The 23,435-nt window shown below is 38.0% G+C and overlaps 1 protein-coding gene across 1 annotated transcript; it reads left to right on the forward strand.

Annotated features, from left to right (window-relative positions):
• Positions 1–3,221: 3,221 nt before the first annotated feature.
• Positions 3,222–21,845, forward strand: SMC2 (structural maintenance of chromosomes 2; the record flags this gene model as incomplete). The annotated part of the gene is made up of 24 exons (XM_082336229.1): positions 3,222–3,389; positions 4,294–4,443; positions 5,186–5,308; positions 6,306–6,344; positions 6,528–6,638; positions 6,814–6,858; positions 7,365–7,598; positions 8,277–8,426; positions 9,100–9,333; positions 10,215–10,374; positions 11,053–11,170; positions 11,959–12,097; positions 12,345–12,464; positions 12,778–12,982; positions 13,567–13,702; positions 14,746–14,870; positions 15,720–15,913; positions 16,221–16,364; positions 16,616–16,810; positions 17,344–17,544; positions 18,364–18,480; positions 19,515–19,675; positions 20,527–20,674; positions 21,621–21,845. The coding sequence occupies 24 exons, from the start codon at positions 3,222–3,224 to the stop codon at positions 21,843–21,845; spliced, it is 3,642 nt and encodes a 1,213-aa protein (XP_082192355.1).
• Positions 21,846–23,435: the final 1,590 nt, after the last annotated feature.

Consider the following 23,435-nt stretch of genomic DNA (forward strand, 5'->3'; position numbering starts at 1 on the left):
ATATTAGGAGCAAGCAAAGATATGATTTCATATTTATTTATTATTGTTGTTTTTACTTATTATTTAGCACAGGTTTCTATAGGATACTCTTCAAAATACCTGAAGAACCAGAAAACTCTCATGGGAGATTTATTCAGGATGTACACACCCTAATTTCTTTCATCAGAACTGAGTCCTGAGAAGAATAAAAACCCAATTACCTCCTCTGAACCAAGAATCAATATAGCATGATTTGCAAAAAACCCACCAAAATCCAAAAACAACCCTTACAATATGTCTACCCAAAAGGCTTAGTGTTATATTCATCCCACGAAATAAAAAGAAACAGGTCACTTTACCAAAATAGAACACCGTCTTTTATGTATCTGCTGTGAAAGCTTTTATGTATCTAAGCTTTCAGTTCTTAGAGATTCTAGTTAGCACACTAGTAGTTTCAAAAAATCCATCTCTTTCTGAACTGATTATATCATCAATTTTGTGCTGTTTTATCATGTACTTACTAAAATCAAACCGTTGCCCAGTTCTTAAAATATTCACTTCACAAACCAGTGAAGCTATACTATATGTTTACCTTTGTAGAATATCTACGTGTGACTTCAGAGCTAGGAAAGGTATCTGCTATACATTTGGTATAATGCACATTATGGTATAATAATACTAAAAATTCTCCTAGATAAGCAGCTGCTAAAAATATCTTTTCCTTCCTCAAACCACACGCTATATTAATTCCAACATGCTAACTGCATATTAAGTAGCTGCAACATTTTTTTTTATTCCTTAAAATTGAACACTGTCATTAATGTAGCACGTTTTACCATTACAGTAAATGAAGCACACAACTTTTAGGGCCTATGAGGTCAAAGCTATTACATAACCACTTAAGAAAGGGTGACATTATCCCTCTCCCTCACGTCATATGCAAACAGAGAACATACATGGTTATCGTCATAGTGGAAAGCCTCTCATATTAGAAGTGGTCCTTCTTTATTTCCATTTTCTTATTTCAGGCTGTAGTTAGCCTGGACGGTAAAGGAGTAGCTGGAGCAGGTACAGCACTAGCTACTCAGCCGCCAGCTCCATCAGCCACATATTGACAATCATTTTGGCCCTTTGAAGAGCAACCAGGTGCCACCTGCAGCATGGTTCAAGCAGCCACCTCTCACAGAAACTAATCAGAATCTCACCTTCAGGCAAGAAACATGCAAGCACGTTTGCCACAGATTGCAGACTTTTTGCCAATCAAAAATGAATCAAAAATCATTTTGAAAGGTTTTCCGTTTGCCAAATAAAAAGTGGCATTTAATGATGGCTGTCTAGTTACATGGTGTCAGTCTGATTCTTCCCCATACTTCATTTCTCAGTATGGTGTCCAGATGTTAGCAAATGAACGGCTGACAGGACATCAGGAAGTGCTTCCTGGCTACAGTACCTCCAGCAGCAGTGCTGTCAACATAACGCCTTAAACGGATCAAGCTGTATCCAATGTAATTCCTGAAGCGAGCCGGCACACAAAAAATTTTTCCCTGTAATGCAGACCTGCGGTCTGAATTATTTCAAATGATTAAAATAACCTCAGACTATAAACTGGGTAGTTCAGCACAATCAGTTTTACAGCAGCTCCCCAAATCTCAGTGGTAACACTGATGTCCAGCTGACAGCACAATGCGCCAGTCCTCTTGCAAAATACTGGTCTATTTTTACAGCATAACTACAGCAGTCTCAAGAAGAGTAAACGCATTCAGCTGATTTCGCTTTTCCACTGTGACCAGTGCAGCACTGGGCAACCACTGTTCTTCCAATGACACACGCTCGCCCATTTTGAACAGGTGCTCTTCATTCTGCTCGAATGGAAACACTTCTGTAAATCACAGCAAGATAGCTGAACAGGCGTAGATAGTTTTGGTGGTTTTTTTTTTGGGGGGTGGGGGTAGGGGTCATGGGAGTTGAAGTACAGAACTACACTTTCTTAATTTTAATGTAATTTAAGCGCGGTAAAAAGGCACCTCCCGCCGCAGCCTGGAGTTAACACTCAAGCTCCTCGGCCCCGCCACATAACCCCGCACTAAGGCCCCAGCGCCTTCGCACCCACCCCGATCCCTCCTCTCTCAGAGACCGCATTCGCATTGCCTCAGCTCCCTTCCCCACGGCACCAACACCCGCCATTTTCCCCCCGTTCCCGCCCCGACCACCGCCCCCCTCCGCCTGTCAGGGCTGGAGGGGACCTTCTCCTCAGCGCCCGCCCGCCGCGCTCGCCTGACCGGAGGGTGCCCGCCGTCCCCTCCGGCCGAGAGGCTGCCTTACGGATGTGCTCACTCCTCCTCTGAAAGGGAACGAGGAGCGGACGAGTCCCTCCCCGCTCTCTCCGGGAAGGGAGGCGCAGGCCCGCCTGAAGCAGGCAGCGCGGGGGCAGCCGCCAGCTGGCGCCGCCTCTAACGGCCGCCGACTCTCGGCGCCAAAATTCAATCGCTGCAGGCGGCGGGCGGCGGCGGTGAGGTACCGGGGTGTGGGGAGGGGGCTCGGCCGCGGCCGCGGCCTCTGTGCGGGGCCCGGCCTGGCTGATTCCGGCGTCGGAGCCGCCAGCGAGGGGTCGCTTGGCAGGGGCGTCCGCGGGGCTGTGGGGAGCCGTCGGCGAGAAGTTGGGGGCAGGCGCCATGGCGGCGGCGGCGGCAGGGGCTGGGATGGGGCTGCGTCCACGGCGCCTCAGAGCCGAGGCTGTCGCTTTCCTGGGCTTCAGCCCTCCGGTGCGGTGGGGCTCAGCAGGCAGCAGTCCTGCAGGCTGGAAAGGGAAAAAAAAAACCTCCCCTTCTGCCGGATCCTGAAAGATTCGGGCCTTTCCCTTACCTTCGTTGGCTGGTGGGCTGACGGCCAGCTTTGTGAGAAACCAGGGCTATACTACAGTCTTCATACAAATGTGATGGACATTGTGTAAAGTCACGTCGCTTAAAAATGTTGAAGTACAGGTTATTGTTGGGACGCTTCCTGGATCTGGGGTCTACTTGGAATTTTCCGTTTATAAATGCATAATCTTTTTGTTGTAAAAGGCATCTGTTCTTTCCGTTTCCTCACACGTTTAGCTGTTTGTTTGGCATGCGGTATGATTCGTTTGCTTCTTTTTTTTTTTTTTTTTTTCTCCTTTGAAATCCGTAGGATTGTAATACAGATACCTTTCTTCATACTGTTGGGAGGAATACTTTGCCTGGTCCCTTAGGAGCGTAGAGAAGATGTACATCAAATCAATTATTCTTGAAGGATTTAAATCCTATGCTCAGAGGACGGAAGTCTGTGACTTTGACCCGTTATTCAATGCCATTACTGGCTTGAACGGTAGCGGCAAGTCCAATATCTTGGACTCAATCTGTTTCCTGTTGGGAATCACCAATTTGTCACAGGTAAAGAGAGGGTGCATTTAAGAAAGATTTGTCTTCTGTCGGCAACGTTTCATATTACGATGCAAGACCTGAAGTGGTGCTTCTATTAAAAAAAAAAAAGTTTTGTTTATTTGGATTTTTCATTACATAAAACTGCGTCTCTGTCATTCTTGCTCATTCTTACATTAAGACTGAATTACAATTTCATCAATATACTACAGTGGCTCAAAGTATGCAGCTTAGAACTATAGACTAAAAATACCCACTTAAAAGGCAGCAGCCTCAAGCCAAGGATCTTTTGCGCCTAAAGGCACTAACTGGTTTATTTGTAATAAACTTTTTCACTTCTGGATTAGATCTTAAAATTTGGCCAACTGGTTCACTGGAAGAAAATAAAAACCTGTTTTTCATGCAACGCCAGCTATTCAAAAGATGATGTATCTGCTTTACTCTTATAAAAAAAAAATTGCGTGCTTTGAGATCAGTTTGAATCTTTGTCTTCAGGTGATTTTTTATTCTCCCCACGTAATTGTAGACAAATCCTGTGGACCTCCAAGGACCACTTTCTGATTAATTTCCCTGTGAAATGCATTATGAATAATAAATGCTCTTTAAGTAAATGTACTGGTGACCCAACTAGTCATCTGGCTTTTTTTTTTTTTTTTTTTAACGTCTGTTCAGTTTTTGTCAGGGGTTTTGTGCAGAAACAATTAGCTGGCTCACTAAAACTAGACTGGCACACTCTGCCTGTGGTTTTACAACGCTAGCACCTTGCAGATCCCATATGTCAGTCTGTCACATGAACTCTTATATCTACAGATAGATTTGCATTTTTTTCATTCATTTCTCAAAACTCTGTAGTAGCACGCTGAAGCTGTGTAATGAATTTCTTTAAAAAATATATTTATCTGTTCCATGGATTTAGGTGCGAGCTTCCAACTTGCAAGACCTAGTTTATAAAAATGGGCAAGCTGGAATTTCTAAAGCAACTGTGTCTATTACCTTTGATAATTCTGACAAGAAACTAAGTCCACTGGGATTTGAAGCTAATGATGAGATCACCATCACTAGACAGGTGAGTCTTTAGTATCTGTATTGCTTAGTAACCTATGTATATTTTTACCATGCTCAACAGAGTGGCTTTTCAAGGAAGAAAAGAAAAAAAAAAAAAAAAAAAAAGGTAATTTTTAAAGTCCTTGAGTTTTGCGATTGAGGCAATGCTTCTACAGTGTAGTTAGTAACACAAACTGTAGAAGTAGGTCCAGTGTACTAGATTAAAAAAAAAATTGAATTACTTGGGAAATTAGTTTAATATTGTTACATGTATTATATCAATAATGTTTTCTATGGACTTGCACAGAAACATAATAATAATAATGAAATAATGTTCCTAAAGCAAGTTATAATTTCCTATTTTGTGGCTTTTTCTTCTGCTTTCATGTATTCCTCTTAATATCTGAACTGTGTGTTAAATTTGGTCTCCAAGAACAAAGAAACCTTTATCTTTCTGATGAACATGTCTCCCAAGTTTTTTTAAAAAAAAAAACAGTGAAAACTTGTGGAGTTTGGAAATTTTCTTGTCAATATTGCCCTCGATGAGTGATCTTTCTTATGTTTTAGTTAGATATTTTAAATGTCCCTTCAGCCCAACAAGATCTGTTTTGATGTTCTGTATAGTATGCATATATATGTGTATGTGAACATATAATATATGGGATTTGCTCAGATTTTTTATTCTTTATTGCACTTTATATTCTTATAATGTCAAGTAATTTTTAAATCACTCAAAGTTTCTTCCATTTATTTTCCTTCTCCAGATTGTCGTTGGAGGTAGAAATAAGTATCTTATCAATGGTGTGAATGCTACCAACACTCGCGTGCAGGATCTCTTCTGTTCCGTTGGACTCAATGTCAATAACCCTCACTTCCTCATTATGCAGGTATTGTCTGTATCTTTATAAAATCCAAAAAGAAGTTGCACTAAATTTGAGGCAGGATAGGTAGTGGAAGAACATTTAATTTCCTAATCAGAGAAAAGCAACTTCTTATCAAGTAAAAATTAAATGTCTGTTACGTAGTTAAGATTTCCAGTATAGTTTGACCCTAAAACACGTCTTGTAGCACAAGACCTCATGTAGCCCTCATGTAGCAAGCTTTTTCTAAAACATATTCCAATTTTATTTTCATTTTTGTCTCTTTAACAGGTAGATGTTGCTTTTATTATTATGCTAAAAAGACAGAGATTTTCTTTCCTATTATGTGTGCTCCATGTTAGACAACACTTTGAATGAAGCTGATATACCTGTGGCCTTAAATCACAATTAGCAAAGGAAAAGCTGACCAGTTGAAAAGACCCTTATAAACATCAACACAGGGACTAGACAAATCCTTGAAGTATTTGCAGGGAATAATAAAACGGAACAGGATTTACTGTTTCAAATGGCACTGTCCCAACTTGCAGCAGGGGGAAGGGCAGTTTTGCACTGATTCTGCTTTCCCCTAGTTACATATGAGACCCGGTTTATGATTAAGAGCTTGTTCAACATCAGCAACTCAGTAAGACTCTAGAAAAAAATATGCAGATTACTCCTGTAAGATTTAATCAGGAATGTGGAGGACAATCCTGAGATAAGATACGAGGGCCATTTCAAGGTTGCTGCCTGAAGGAGTGACTTATTTGAACTTTCAAGAACAAAACAATTGAGTAAAATAGATTATCTTTGTAGCCAAAAAAAAATCATGTTTGATCTTATAATATATAATGTGTAACAATGAGGGGGGGCTTTTAGGGTTTGGGGTTTTGTTTTGTTGTTTCTTTTACTATTTTTGTCATATATATATATATATATATATATATACACACACACACATACATACTATACATTTACTATTGCATGGTATGCAACCACCACACTTGTTTTATCTTTCTGTCACCAGGGACGAATTACCAAAGTTCTAAATATGAAGCCGCCAGAGGTAAGAAAGTTGTGGGAGTTTTCTGTCTGAAGTTTTTACTGATTTGTTTTGATTGACAAGAATGAATGTTGGGGTTGGGGAGAAGGTGTCAGAGGGAGATGAGATGTTCGACTCAGTTCTGAGTTGAACCTATCTAACATAAGATGAAACATCAATTTTTTTTGTTGCATTGCTTTACTTTAGATTTTAGCTATGGTTGAAGAAGCAGCTGGTACTAGGATGTATGAATGCAAGAAAATAACTGTCCAGAAAACCATAGAGAAGAAGGAAGCCAAGCTGAAAGAAATTGAAACGGTACTACATGTTGGAAAGTATACTTTATTTTATATTTGTTAAAGGTAACTGAATAACTAGTGTAGTGTGTTTTTTAACTTGTAGAATATTTCATTTCTGCACCTGGAACTATGTATTCGTTGGACATATAAGAGTTTTAGAAATGTGAATGTAAATATTCTCTTTTGTGTTTCAGGTCTTAAATGACGAGATCACTCCAACTTTACAGAAACTGAAAGAGGTATGGGAAAATTGGAAGAGTGGTAATGCCCTTAAAGTACTGAAAAAATACTTTCAGCTACTCTGAAGTAGTATGTGGTGGCTAAAACAACACCATGTTTTCAAGCTTTGTAGAATCTTTTAGGAGACATAAATTTTATCATCTGTCCAAATGCAGAAAGTGTGATATTCAGGAATTCCAAGAAATCCTAGATTGTAGGGAGAAGGAAGAGAACAAGAGAACTAGATAAAAATAGAAGACGAAAACATATCCTAGTTCTTAAAAAAAACTTGCATCAAGCTATATTTCTGCTGTACAATCAATTGTGCAAGTATGTTTTATCTAAGATTTTCCTAAGCAGGCCTGCAATGTACAATACTGAATATATTACTTAACGTGGAGAATCCTTCCTCTTATCTACAAATAATAATGTTAGTAGAAGCACTTAGAATATTTCTATAACAGTCCTACTTAATATTTTTCCATCAAATTTTAGAGGGTTTTTTTTTTTATTGGTGTCTTTTCAGGAACGATCATCCTATCTAGAATACCAAAAATTAATACGATCAATAGAACATTTAAGCCGCCTCTGTATAGCTTATCAGTTTGTTCAGGCTGAAGAGACAAAGGTATCCTCTGCTGAAGTATTAAAGGAGATGCAGGCTAATGTAGAGAAGTTTCAGGAATCAATGGCTGAAAGTGAAAAGAAGTTGAGACAACTTAATGAAGAAATAGCGGAGATGGAAAAGAAAAGGAATGAGGTAAGTGAGAATAGTCGTGCTTTTCTGAATATCTGAATACGAGGAGTTATATGAGAAGGGAGTTATTTCTACAGATAATATACCCTTGAATTTTTACCTTCTTCTGGGGCGTTGTTTAGATTATACACTGCTCATTGTCGTTCTTAGCCATTGTATAAAAGACATCCATTTAAAGTTTTCATTTGGCTGCAATGCTTTACTGCCTATCACTGTAAATGAATAACTGAAGAATAGAAACTGATTGCCCTCATGTTTCCACTCTGTGCATTCAGTGGTAAGTTTTGCCAGAGATTTTTTTTTGTCCCTTTTTATTGATGTCTCAAAAGAAATACACTTCAGGTATGAAACTTGTTCAACAAAAGTCAGTATTGACCTCAGTTTTGGGGGCTGTAAATTTGGTTAGATACAGGATGGCCCATAGGGTCTTTGGATGCCTAAAGGCAGCTTTTGTTGAGGGACAGTGTCCCATGTTGTGGGGCGATGTGGGGCTTCAGTAGTGGCTTCAGGTTAGTTTGGATTTCGGAGGGAAGAGATTTTCTGATTCTGTTTGCGTTGCAGTCTAACTGCCTGCTTGATCAGATATTTATCTCCTACATATAGCTGTGAACAGAACATGAAATATTACAAATACTTTCATTTTCTTAAGCTAAATTAAACTTCCTTTATTTCTGATTGTAGGAAGTTGGTGGTACGCTCCGTTCATTGGAAGATGCTCTTTCAGAAATGCAAAGAGTTAATACTAAAGCACAAAGTGCCCTTGATCTCAAGAAGCAAAACTTAAAAAGTGAAGAGAATAAGTGCAAAGAACTGGCAAAAAGTATGCAGGAGGTAAGACCTTTGTATATAATTTTCTTTAAACACTAAATTAATTCAGATTGAGGGGGCCAGATGTTTTTTATTACCCGTTGTGATAAGAAAAATCCTATGATTGGCAAGAATTATATCAGGAAAGCAGAAAGAAATGGTAAAGGTATTGTTTGATTTGTGCAACATAGGTAGTACGTTGCCATTAGAAACAAATGTGATGCATATACAAAGAAATTGAAACTCTATGGTTGCCAACCTTCTATTAAGCTCAGGAGAGATCCCTGTAGCTTCAGAAGTATTTTGCTTTCTGGACATGTGGTATTCTTAAAATTAAAGGAGAAATTTCAACATTGTGTATTTCTGACAGTTGATTTTTTTTTTTTTTTACGCAAGAGGGGCACTGAAGAATACTTTTTAGATATTGGGAAGAAAGAGCCATTTCTCCTAGGTCTTGGGCAGTTGTCATCTTTTGCTGTATTTTAATCTTTCTGTAGATCTTCAGTGCACTCGTGGGGCAAGTACACGCTTGAAAACATGCAAAGACAAATTGCAAGATCACAAAGTCTGGCAAAGGGTCATAGAAATGTAGTTGATGAAACTGCTCATAGCTCCTCATCTAAACAATATGAATTTAAAGCTAATGGGACTCAGGTTCTCTCTTCCTTTTTTGTTTTTGTTATTTGTTTTGCTGAAGGATTCTAAAGCACTAGTGTCAAAGGAAAAAGAGGTAAAGAAGACAGAGGAAGAACTAAATACTTTACAGGAAGCAAGTGAAAAAGATGCAGAAGCTTTAGCTGCAGCACAACAGCATTTTAATGCTGTGTCTGCTGGCTTGTCCAGCAATGACGATGGGGAAGAAGCTACTCTTGCTGGGCAGATGATGACCTGCAAAAATGAAATCAGCAAAGCAGTAACAGAGGCTAAACAGGTAAGAATAAAAGCTCTGCCTGTCTCAGACCAGCCTCCCTGCTTCTTTTTAAAATTGTCTGGAAACCAAATGACACACTCTTGAAAGGTCAGTGAAAAGATTTGCAGAATATCTATGCAAGATATTTTGCAGTTGGTATATGCATTAAGGTGACTTTTTGATAAAACAGGTCATTAAAAAAATAATAATATGCTTGCATAAATATAGACAAATAGGGAAAAGCTATGACATTGCTGTGAGGAAGGATAGAAACTGGCATTTGAGACATGAAGTAGGACTCAAAGTACTGAAATGACTGATGGTATTGGATAGGAAGGAATTAAGACTGCTGTCCATGATACACATTCATACTATAGAGATTTCTACAGTAAAACTTAATGGAATCAAAATAAAGATGTCTGAGACTGTGAAGGGAGAGTTCAGAAGAAACTGTTTCCTCCTCAGTTAAATTGTGTGCCACTCACACAACTGAACCAGACGCCACTTCTTTTGTCTTAAGTTAGGAAACCTCTGCTGGGGTAGTTCTTACGGTGGAATTTATATTTTCAAAGTTGAAAGTGCACTTTGCTTTTCTCACCTAAGGAAAAACTCTTGGGGAAAATAACAAGGACAGCTGTGTCCCACACTATTTTACCTTGTTTCTTTTCGGACACTATTCATGTGCTAATATGATTTATTGCATCCAAATATATGATTTATTTTTATTTCCAAATCACCTGTGTCCTTACTTTCAAAAGCCAAGGCTGCTTTTTGGCATTTCTGCAACCAGTGGAAACTTTTGCAAATTACACAAGCACCTTGTTAGTGCAAGTGTTCTAAATCTGCTCTTACAAGATTCTCTTTGAAGATCTTCTGGTTCGATATTTTCTTACTCCTTACAGGCTCAAATGAAGTTGAATTATGCACAACAAGAACTAAAGACAAAACAAGCTGAAGTTAAAAAGATGGATGGAGGCTACAAGAAAGACCAAGAAGCACTTGAAGCTGTCAGAAAAACAAAAGAAAAACTAGAGAACCAAATGAAGAAGCTGAACTATGAAGGTCTGTACAGACTTCTGGTGCATAATTTTGGGGGAATCTGGAAAGGAGTATAGAAGTGTGGTGGGCTGACCTTGGCTGCCGCCAGGTGCCCACCGAGCTGCTCTATCACTCCCCCTTCTCAGCTGGAACAGGGAGAGAAAATATGCCTGGCCCAATACAAAGTAAAACTGAAAAACCAAGTATGCTGCTTTCAGGCACAAATAAATTTCTCTGGTCAAAGCTCTGCAAGCTCTTGTCTTCCACAGAAAATAGTTTAAAATAATATGATTTTATAAACTTTAGGCCAAATCTTTTAAAGTTTGATGGAAAATTTAAATTCCATCTCAAATTTAGATGGCAACAGTGACCAACCTCCCTTTTCCTTCCTGGTTTTCCCTACCTAAAACACTTCTTAAAGTTTGTTTCGCATTCCAGATAACATTTGTTGCAGAAGCTACTAAAAACTGTAAATTGATATTCCAGAACGACATTCAGAGAAGCACATTAGACTTTAAATTCTTTCTGTGCATGTTTGATACTGTAATGGTGTTAATTTGTCTAAACTGGAAGAATTTTAGAAAGTCTTTCAAAGAAGTATTCTCTACGTATATGTAGATAAACAGTGTGGCATACCAGTTTTTAAGCTAATGGGTTTCTGTGCTCTGGATGTTTGTCTACTGCTTGTGTTCAACTCTTAAGAAGAGAAAGAAGAAGCCCTTTTAGAAAAAAAAAAGGCATTGACTCGTGACATCAGCCGACTGAGAGAATTGTATGAAGGCTTAATGGCAAGATTTCCTCACCTACACTTTGAATACAAGTAAGATCTCGGTGTGATCCTAAAAGACATTTTGAAAGTGCTTTTTGGGGCATTGTATGCGTGGCTTATGGGACTTAGAGTATAATTCCATCAGTTGCTTAGCAGTTGCTTTCCTTTTAGTGCCAGTGAATGATGACTATTGTATCTGTATTGCAAGCAAAGCGGGGGAGGGAGGGGGAGAAGTCAAGAAATGTTAATTGAATTAATGGACAGCAGGGAAAGTGATACAGTCATTCTTAAATGACAGCCTTATCAAAATCACTGAAATTTTAAAGTTTTGTGTGATGGTGTTTGCAAGCCATAACTCAGCTTCAGTGGCTAAAACCATAGAATCCAAAGGTCTAAACTGCAAAAATATGTAATCATTACTTTTTAGAGTTCTGCCTGAGGACTGTGAGTAGACTCGCTCTGTGGAGGTCAACATTGTATCTGTCTCCACCAATCAAATATATGTATCCCCAAATTTATTGGCTTAATAATCAGTCTGAACATATTCCTATAGCTGTGTTAATAATAGGACCCATAGTAAAAATCAACTGAAAATTGTGTGAATAAATTATACCAAAATCTGGAGGGACATTCTTCTAATGACTTTGTAACTGACTATTGGGAAGTTTCTTGCCCTGAATTATTTAATTTAACCATTTTCTGTGATTTTTTTTTTTTCCTGATAGAATTTAGTACTTCTTATACCAATATAATAAACAGTATGAGTTTTTAAATGTAATTTTTTTAAGATTTGTGGGAGAAAAACAAACATGATTATCATAATTTAAATTTATTTTAAGAGATCCTGAAAAAAATTGGAATCCAAGCCATGTGAAAGGCCCTGTTGTGTCTCTTATCACTGTGAAAGATCTATCCAAAGCAAAAGCCCTGGAAGCGGTGGCTGGAGGGAAACTCTATAACATTATTGTGGACACAGAGGTATGTTTATTACTTTAATGCAGAACTCTGAATGCTGAGATGAGGTCATGTAATTCAGGGTTAGTGAGCATGTGCGTTGTTACTGAAAGCTTAAGAAGTGTTTTGGACCCATGTACATGTTTAAACTGGGGCAAGAGAGTCATGTATAGTTACTGGCAACAATATATTCCTCTTGCAATGCCCTATTGTCTTACTTTACAAAATCAGTTATGTATTCAGACATGCTTTGTAACTCTTCTCATTCGAGGTTACTGGCAAAAAGCTTTTAGAAAAGGGTGAACTAAAGCGTCGGTACACCATCATTCCACTAAACAAAATTTCAGCCAGATGTGTTGGACAAGACATGGTCAAGTTGGCCCAAACCTTGGTATGTAAATAAATACACTATTTACACTATTCTGCTTGTGTACCTTTTTCATTTTGTTTCTTTGCTAAAAACATGGGCTTCTTAATTATTATACTAATAAGAATTTCTATAGGGTTTGAGAGTATCTTGATTTTACTTTTTTTCCTTTGTATCCTTTCAGTTTAAGTGGATATTAATTATTCCACTTTTAACTGAAATTGTTTTAAAATGTAATGATATTTTTAGAAAGTGTTTCTACCAAGAGAAGACAGAAATTAAATTTGAAAATTCTTATAACTTAAGGCATACTAATTGCATTTCATTTGATTTCTAGGTTGGTCCTGATAATTTGGATCTAGCCCTTTCTCTAGTTGAATATGAACCTGAACTGAGGAAAGCAATGGAATATGTCTTTGGAACAACACTGATCTGTAATAACATGGATAATGCTAAGAAAGTGACCTTTGACAAAAGGATAATGACGAGAAGTGTTACACTTGATGGAGATACGTTTGACCCCCAGGGCACTCTGCATGGAGGCAATTGCTGTTTTTTTCATATAATAATACTGTGTGTCTCTTGATTTGTTTGCTGCTCTGCACGTTTTTTATAAAAATGAACAGTAACCTTTTTGTTTAGACTCATGCTGGGGATAATATGATCTGTTTGAGCAAAGATTTTTCAGTCTTGAGTTGAAATAAGATTGATTAGACTAAGAGAAAATTAATGGCAAACTACTTGCATAGAGTAGTTTAGATTTTAAATACTTAAATCTTATTTGGCTATATAATCCTCTTGGAAGGAGAAATGCTTTGAATTCAAGCACTTTTTGAAGTAATTCATAATTAATTTGAGGTAATTTCATAAATTATGAAAAGTTAGTTGATTTCACAAGAAATGCATGTGTAGTATTCAAAGTCTGCAGAACTAAATTCTGTAACAGAGGAGGTAGTCTTTGTCCACTGAGAACTACTGTAACTTTAGCCTAGCTGCCTTCCTCTTTTGTAACTAAAAAGAAAATCAACCTGCATCATTATTAACATTTAGAATCTGCTATTTGCTAGTGGTGAATCCAGTAGTCTAATTCCAGTTAGCTTGACTTTGCTTTTTTTTCACTGAACAGGTGCATGCTCACAGGCTGCACCAATATTGTCTAAACTTCAAGAAATGAAAAACGTTGAAGTAGAACTCAAGACAAAGGACTCTGAACTTGAGACGGTAGAGAATGAGCTGGCAAGCTTGAAGAATGTTGCTGAAAAGTAAGGTTTGCCCTATAAAATGTCTGTTGTTTCTCGTATGTGACTGAGTAAATGTAATATAAAGAAGTATTTTTGGAGGGCATGGGATCTGTTGAGAATGTAATATGCAGAAAATTATCCCCTTCCTCCCTCCTCTCTCTCTCCCCTCCCCCAATTTAATTTGTAAGTACAACAATCAACAAGCAAATTTAGTTTTTAGATAACACACGCAGGAAAACTTTATTTTGGGTAATACAGGAAAAAAAAAGTCATACGGTGTTGTCTACTTGGACTCACTTGAAATTTTCCAAAGTTTCATGAAGTCCACTGAAGAATGGATCTGTTCCAGTCATATTTTCTAACACCCATACAGAATTTCAGTTGTGATAGCTCTTATTTTTCTCCGAAGAAAATGGGAGAATACTACTAAAGGGGAATACCTGAGTGATACTGCTATAAGGATTTAAATTAAATAATTTTAAGTATATTTGATTTTCAGCTACTCATTTACTGAAGATCTTTGTAAAAGATGGAATATAAAAATACGTTTAGTCAGTTCTGTAACAATCCCATAAGGAGGCAGTGTTGTGTAATATGCTATCTACCCGCTGGATTTATTTTTCAAGTTGTTTTGAGTTGTAAGAGACTTCCAGAAATATGACCAAAATAAAGATATGAGTTTTGCTTTTAGATGTTTTTTCTTTAATGCTTCAGCCTAGCATCTGTCATGCTGCTGGTTGGAAAAACACAAGCTTTAAATTGTTGCCAAATTCTACATGTTGCATTTGTTTGTTTTTAATATGCTTTACTGGGGCTACGTAACCAGGAGCTATATATGTAATAACTTATATACCTACAAACTTCACAATTGCTATTGAAGAAATTATATCAGACTTTCATGCATTTAAGCTTATTTGTCCTATAGTGATCATGTATCTCACATTACAAAGGGATTATAAGTATTTTTTTAATCTGCTTATTTCTATATGTACTTATTGCAACTTTGAAACTGAAGTGCTGGGTACCCTTCGTTACAGCAGTGTATATCATTACTGTCTTCAAAGGTATCGGCAGCTGAAACAGCAGTGGGAGATGAAGTCTGAGGAAGCAGAGCTATTGCAAACAAAGCTTCATCAAAGCGCGTATCACAAACAAGAGGAAGAGCTCCTTGCCCTGAAGAAAACCATTGGTGACAAATGCATTCTTAATCTTTTAACTGAAAACGAATTGCTGAGAATAAGATGGATATTTGGCTGTTTGAGTAGCAGAATCTTTGCTTAAGAAAAAAATACTTTTTCACTTTGAAAATACTAGCTTTATATTTTGGAATATGTAACAAATACAGAATCACAATAGACTTGCATAGAAGTGATTCACATAAGGTTGGTCATTCTCTTGCAGTAAAGGTTATATTCTTATTAAATGTTTTATATAGTTTATAATAAAAGGAAAAACGGCTTTGCAGGGAAGTTTTAAAATGGATTTAATCCCATATTTGAGTAATCTTTGTTTTTTCCAAGCCATCCACTTCTGTAGATATTTAAGGTTAGCAATATAAATAGTTTGTGCAACAAAAAAGCATTGGAAAGAAGTATTGTTCATATAGCTAAGAAAAAAATGTAAAAGGAAGCAAAGGCAGCAGTAAGTAAAACATCTGAAGAAAGAAGATGGACAGAAGTGATACATATGTAGACAGAGGATTCTAGGGATGAGGTGATATCTTATTAGGTAGCTATCTGATTAATTGCTTCTTGATCATGTGATTTGGTGTATATTTGCCCCTGTCAAAAAAAAAAGAAAAAAGCCTTATTTTCAATAATTTTAATGACTGGTTGTCTATTTGGTGCCCTACCAGTAACTGGTAACAACAGCAGAGTGTCTTAGAGTAATCATTGAAATAGCTGGTTTCAGTAACTAGCAAACGTACAACCACTTCTTTCTGTTAGAGGGAAGAATGAATTTATTTCAGTTGGAGTTCAGGATGTAGGTTTAAAGATAGGAACAATGCCCAATCTCAGTAATATACTTCTTGATTCAGAGGAGTGTGAAGAGACATTAAAGAAAACTGAAGAGAGCCAAAAGAAAGCAGAAGATAAATACAAGGTATTAGAGAATAAAATGAAAAATGCAAAAGCAGAATGTGAAAAAGAACTAAAAAATGCGCAGCAGAAACTAGATGGTGCCAAGAAAAAGGCAGACGCTTCAAGCAAAAAAATGAAAGAAAAGCAGCAGGTAAAACAACCTTTGTTGGCAATTTTCTCAATGTCAAAAGTGGTTGCAGTAATCAGAAGGTTTGATTCTGAAGTTTTAGTACTGTCAGTTTTAGAACTTAATATATTACTCTGTAGTCACTGACACAGAAATTGCTGATGCCTTTTTTTTTTTTTTTTTTTTTTTTTTTTTTTTTTTTTTTTTTGTGACATTGCCCCCTTGCTGAAGAACGGGTACTGTTAATCTCCTACAGCATTTCCTATGTCAAATTGAATCTTAATCCTTTCCATTGAAGTATAACTGTAATAAATTTGAAACATCTCTCTAGGAAGTTGAAGCTTTAATTCTGGAACTTGAAGAGCTAAAAGAAGAACAGGCCTCCTACAAACAACAGATAGAAGCTGCAGAAAAAGCAGTCAGATCCTACCATGAGCAAGTTAATGCTCTGGCAGCTGAGGCATCTAAGGCAAAGGTAAAAGTCAATGCTGTGTTTCATTATCTGTGTTGATGTTACTGAAGATATGATCCCCTAAAGCTCAAATTATGTGTATTCTGTTTGGATTTTCTTGCCAGCACTCAGTTATGTTTAGCCTAGGTAGTTATTTTTTGGCTTTGTTACCACATGTGAATTTTTTCTCTTTTCTTGCTGTGTCCTTCTCTTGTAACAACTGTCTAACCAGCCTTTAAAAGAAGCTAATAAATGGCTGGTTTTTTGCCTTTCAGGAATCTGTAGAGAAATCACAGCAGGAGCTGGCCAAGCAAAAGGAAGTAATTATGTTACAAGATAAAGCAATTAAAGCAAAATCTGCAGAGACAGTAAAATACAGAGAACAAAATAATGAATTACAGCTTAAGGTTAAAGAGTTAGAACACATCATCAGCAAACATCAACAAGAGACTGCTGATGCTGCTGCCAAGGTATTTCAGAACTGTGCTTTTCCTTGCATCTTGTGACCAAGAGTCATTTCCCTTGCCACGTGCAAAGGAAATAGCCTTTTGTCTTAATAAGCGCTGTCATATTTGCAGGTCTTAATGTGAAAAGTTTTATCCCAGGAGGAGGGGGTGGAAATTTTAAATTGTAAATTGTAACAGAGCTTGTCAGTATGGACTTATAGCGAGTAGATCACAGTGAGAAGGGGATCAATGAGAAGAACACTCTGACTGTAACTAATTAAAGAAGCTAATCCAGAGATACAGTGACAATGGCTTAGTCCAGGTATAGAAAAACCTGTTCCAAGTAAATGTGATGGGTATATGTGAAAGCTCCCTTAAAATCTTTGTTCATCTACAGTCTTCAAAATCATGGGAAGAATTGTAAAGGTGTTGGGATAGAAGAATTAATCTTGTAGAGTAATTTCAGGGTGTTGATTTTTTTTTTTTTTTTTTAAATTATTTTTCATTCATATTTGAGAAGGGAAAAAAAAAGTCTCAACATATCTTCTTGTTTACAGGTGACCAAAATGCTGAAAGAGCATGAGTGGATAGCTTCAGAGAAACCACTTTTTGGTCAGCCAAACACAGCCTATGACTTCAAAACTAACAATCCCAAAGAAGCAAGTCAGAAGCTGCAGAAATTGCAGGAGAAAAAAGAGAAGTTGGCAAGGAATGTGAACATGAGAGCTATGAATATGCTTTCTGAGACAGAGGAGAGGGTAAACATTCTGTGCTTTAACTTTTCAAGATTGGGCAGGTTGGGTATATGGTATGATGTATAATGTAGCTTTGTATTTTCATATGCTCTATTTCTGAATACACCAAAAATAAATCAAAGCCTTTTTTTAGATCTTTTATACTAATCTTACATTTTTTAACTCATCACTTGTGCACTAGTTTTCTAGGTTATGCGTAATCTTGACTTTGGACGGTAAAAAGAATAATTGCATTCCTCCCTATCCCAGTCCATCCTAAGTTGGCAGCAGCGGCACTAGGGAAGCTTTGTGGTATCCATTACAGTACCTGAGAATTACATACTTTACCAAAGGTTGCAGATCAAAAAATTGTTCATCTTGAAGCATGATAGCTTGAGGGTGTTCCAGGGTTGTCTCGAGTTCATCTGTATCTTGAGGCTATTCCAGGATTGTCTCAAAACTGTCCACTGACTGACACTTCAACTTTTCTAGTACTGTTTCATGATTAGAATTGGCCTGTTCTTCATATCAGCCTCCAGAAACATCCTTTCTTCTGTGGAAAGGCAAAGGAAACATGATTAACTCGAAAAGGAAGTGCAACTTTCAGAGTAATGTTGGTCTTCCCCTTTGCCAATTATTGAAAATCCTAATGCTTCAATTTGCAAATAATATCCCAAAACTTAAACCCTGCATACAGCTAAATGAATGCTTTGGATTTCAATCTTGTGGTTAATGGCTATTTCATAGTTACAAAAACGATAAAGAGTGAAACTGTAAGATTAGCACAAAATGTATTTGAGCATAAAGTTCATTGAAATCAATCTTTTCTTCTCATTGCACCAGTACAATGACTTAATGAAGAAAAAAAGAATTGTAGAGAATGATAAGTCAAAAATTCTTTCAACTATTGAAGAGCTTGACCAGAAGAAAACTGAAGCTTTAAATATTGCTTGGAAAAAGGTATGACACGCCATACAATGTGGGGCTGTGGACCTGGGCTACTGTTCCTGTCACTGATAGGATAGGTAGTACTGGAATAGAGCAACATAAGTCATATGTTTCTGTTATCTAAGCACTCTGCCTTCTTACTAGTTCTCTCGTGTCATGAACTATAACAAAAGCATAAAATTTTCCCTTTCTACATGGAAAGTTCTTGACACATTCTTTTCTGCTGTACCAGAAGAACTTGTACTTTTTGGTCTTTGAGAAGATCGATTATATCTAAGATTAAATTGCTCACAAATGAAGTATCAGTTTTAATTACTACTGCCCGTACTCAAGTTACCACAGACAAAATGGTACCTTTTCATTGCAAAATCTTGTTTGGCAAAAATTAGAGAATTGTATTTAAAAGCATCATGGGTGGTGGAATAAGTGCATTCTCAGATACATTCCTTGACCTAGGAAATTTTAATCTACATTTACAAAGTCCTATCCAATACCTGGAGGTTGCTTAAGTCTGGGGAATTAAATCCTGGGAAGAAAAGGAGTGAGGAGGGTGCCAATGTATGCCTCTTACAAGGTGCTTATACTTTTCATAGTCCTTTAATTGGGAGAAATCACAACTTACCAGTTAATAAATCTGAGGTAGGGCATAACCATTTCCCTGACTGATAGCATGGAGAAGCCTTCCGATATTTCTTCCATTTGATCCTTCTTAAAATGCTTAGTATAAGGTGTCCTCTATATATATATACATATACATATATATATACACACACGTGTGTATATATATATGTGTATATATATATACGTATATGTATATATATGTATCCCTTGGTGTTGCTTCTCTTTTCAGCACAGACAAAATAAAAGATTCCATATGCTAATATTTTCTCACTCTCCTGTATGTGCTAATCTTCAAGACAGAAGAAGTCATTGGGTTAAATTGGGCAAGACATCTAGAGCATAGTGCAGCTTACCACTAAGTTTTTTAGCTGTTTGTGCTCTTGATTCAAAGCACGTACGTACATCTTTTGTGGTCTGACTTGTAGGTGAATGAAGACTTTGGTTCAATTTTCTCAACGCTTCTACCAGGAGCCAGAGCTATGCTAGCAGCCTCTAAAACACAGAATGTCTTGGATGGTCTGGAGTTCAGAGTTGCCTTAGGAAACACCTGGAAGGAAAACTTAACGGAACTTAGTGGAGGACAAAGGTTGGTGAACTTTGTGGGTTTTTTGTTTGTTTTCCATTGCAGTTTTATATATAATTGATATGTCTAGCTAATTAAAGTTCAGAAAAGCAAAAAATGAATCTTTTCCCATGTCAAGTCAGGGACTCTGTCTCCTTCCAACCTAACTTAATATTGAAAGCATTATTAATTTAGTTCAGCTCAAAGAGGAATCTGACTTAGAACAGTGCATTACTTGGCATATGATAACAAACAAGATTTTACTCCATGGAGAAGTGACAAAATTAAGTTGTGAGAAAACTGCAGTTAACTCTACATAGTACTGAGGTACTGTTGAATTAAATGCTCCAACCTTTGAGTCTCAAAAATCTAGACAAGTTCTGCCCTGGTGTCAAAGTAGTGTCATGGTGACAGTTTTCTTCTCCAGTGATTACAGCTACTGTGTAGGGTATGTGCTGCTTTGCAATTTCTAAGGAAAAATCTAACAAATTGAAAAGCAGAAACAGAATTTAGGAAGAGGTGAGACGGAGATCTAGAACTTTCTGAAGGACAGAATGCTTCAAGAACTGTGTCTTGAAAAACAGCACTGCAAAACTTGTAAATGAAAATGGGTAAAGCAACAGCATCACTTTAAATATCATCACCCAACTAACCTGATCTTCTGATAAAAGAGTAAGTAACGTTTGCTATTTCTGGCAGAAGGCTTCACATTTTGAAATCAGAAGTTGTGGCAGAAGCTGTCATTCTGTACCTTCAGAACTCATAGCATGAATCTGCTTTTGAGAGAGCATTTTGTTACTACCAAACAATTGTCTTCATAAGCCAAAGCCTGGCAAACGAGGGTAAAACAGTAACTTTCTTGTTCTCTATATTAGATCATTGGTGGCCTTGTCCTTGATCTTAGCCATGCTTCTCTTCAAACCTGCCCCAATTTACATCTTGGATGAAGTGGACGCAGCCCTTGATCTCTCTCATACCCAGAATATTGGGCAGATGCTTCATACTCATTTCAGACACTCCCAGGTATGATCTTGAAACGATTGTGATCATCTATTTATGCACTTCCTGATTTTCAGAGGCAGTCTGCCACCGACAAGTCTCAGCTGTTGAAGTATTTTATTCCAGAGATGTGTGTTGTATTTATAATTTGTTTCAATGGGAAGTTACACTGATGATATCGCAACTGTGAAAGTTCAAACCCTTACATTTTAATGTAAGCTGTTGCTGCAGTGGCTAAAAACCAGGTAGCAACAGGGAAGAATATCTGTGATATGATCAGTTTCAGGCATGACCCGCATCCTGATTTTGGTTTTTTTGGTTTGTGGGTTTTTTGGTTTTGTTTTGTTTTTTTTTTTTTGCTAGTGTTCTTTAACCTGAGCTTTAAAAATATTTTATTTTTGGCGCTGTTGAAATAAGCCAGGCACTATTGGAAATAATCTCTGTATCACTGTGGCCTATGCATGCAAAAAATCTGTAGAACTGAAAAAACTTACTGCTCTGAGTGAAAGGCAGTACCCGTCTCTATTTGGTGGTAGGACGTGACCTTTCCAAATTGTGAGAGAGAGGAGGGGAACATTTGCTACCAGTATTGTAAAATAATTTGAGCGATATCTTCAGACTATGAAAGATCCTGCATTCTTACAAAATCCATGGCAACGCTTTTTCCAGTGATCGATGCACCATGAAGGGGTATTCTCCGCTGTGGCCTGCGTCCCAGGCCAAGCGCTGGGATAGGGGCAGAGCTGTACACCGTTAGCTGCAGAAGATGTCTGGCTTGTGGGTGTACGGTAACCTGTGTAGCACGTTCTGTTGGGCTTCAGTTACGTCTAGAATATTTTTAGAAGAATTACCACCAAGATATTAGCCAAATAAAGTAAAAGGAATCCTCTTTTCAGAAGCCTTTCCCAATGTTGTTTGAAGTCTTTATTTGGATGGAAGCATTTACTTTACGCTTTCTGGTTTGTTTTAGTTCATCGTGGTGTCCTTGAAGGATGGAATGTTTAACAACGCAAATGTCCTCTACAAGACCAAGTTTGTGGATGGTGTATCCACTGTTGCAAGATACGATCAGTTTCAAAGCAAAAACAATGCATCTACCCTCAAGAAAGCCCAGAAAGCACAGAAGAGTGACAAAAAAGGACCTGCAGAACTGGAAAACTCCATTGGCCTTTCATGTACAGTAGCACCTTCTTAAGTGTTCTCTGTCCCCAGTCTATAGCTAGGCCAGGAAGAAACTCTCTAATTGTAACTTTTTTTTTTTTTTTAAAAAAGTATTTTCAATCTTCAAATATTCTTTTGTGCTTTAGCCTTTAGTTTGCATCTGCAGGTCATTAAGGACTGAAATTCACAGGATACTGTTGCCTGTACTATTAGCTAAACTGTCCACATTTCTTCCTCTTGGTGTTCCATAAGTAATTCCCGTCATCCCTCTAAGCATTTACACGTAAATGTACAGAAAGAGTAGCGCTGTAAGCTCAAGAGGGCGAACTGAAGCCTTTGAATGAGGAAAATTGATTTGACTTGCAGTGTTTACAGCATTCAGAAAACCTGTTGCAAAGTGTAAATGCTGTCTTCGTCTCCTGTTGTCAAATGCCAGCGAAAAGTGGCATAACGTTTCTAATCTACTATATTGTTTTGTACTAAATTGCTTTTTAAGTAGGAAGGCAATCATCAGTTTTAACTCCCAAGTTACTTTTACAATTTTTGTAATTTGCTGCACTGGTATTTTTATCAATAAATATGTTAAACTACACAACCTGATTGTGTGCTTTCCTTCCTTGCTGTTCCTCGTTGAACAGTGCCTACTGAGAATTAAACTCTTACTGAGTTTTGAACTTCCTGCTGTACTTCTCGAAGTCTGATTATTTAATTCTGTACTTAAAAACATTATAAGCAAGACAAAATTTAAATATTTTCTGGCATGGATGGTCATAATCAAATTCAGACATTCTGATGTCTTTTTTTTTTCCCCCCCCTACATTTCCCTTGTCTTCCCTTACCAACAAACCCAACTACCATCGTCCTGCTGCCCTCACTGGCCAGAAGTAATACCGTGTCTGTACCGCGAGCGCTCGGACGGCAGAGCCCAGCCTTGGCCACGGCGCCTCGGAGACGGCCTCCGCTCACCACAGCGAGTGGGAGCGCAGCAGAGGGGTGTGGACCCACCGCTAGCAGCGGCGAGACTCCACGTGCTGGGGGCGTGTGGTCTGACGACGTTCATCTCGCCAGATGATGCGTCAGCTGGTTGTATTTGTAAAAAAATATGTTTGCTTGCTCTCTGCTTGGCTGAGGCTGATGTTTTCATAGAACCATAGAATCGTCAAGGTTGGAAAAGACCCTTTAGATCATCGAGTCCAACCGTTAACCTAGCACTGCCAAGTCCACCACTAAACCATGTCCCTAAGCACCGTATCTATCCGTTCTTTAAATACCTCCAGGGATGGGGACTCAACCACTTCCCTGGGCAGCCTGTTCCAGTGCCTGACTGCCCTTTCGGTGAAGAAGTTTTTCCTAATATCCAACCTAAACTTCCCCTGGTGCAACTTGAGGCCGTTTCCTCTTGTCCTGTCTCTTGTTACTAGGGAGAAGAGACCGACCCTCACCTCACTACAACCTCCTTTCAGGTAGTTGTAGAGAGCTATAAGGTCTCCCCTCAGCCTCCTCTTCTCCAGGCTCAACAACCCCAGCTCCCTCAGCCGCTCCTCATAAGACTTGTGCTCTAGACCCTTCACCAGCCTCATTGCCCTTCTCTGGACACGCTCCAGCACCTCGATGTCCTTCTTGG

This window comes from Platalea leucorodia (genome assembly GCF_965183815.1).
Source record: "Platalea leucorodia genome assembly, chromosome: Z".
Lineage (NCBI taxonomy): Eukaryota > Metazoa > Chordata > Aves > Pelecaniformes > Threskiornithidae > Platalea > Platalea leucorodia.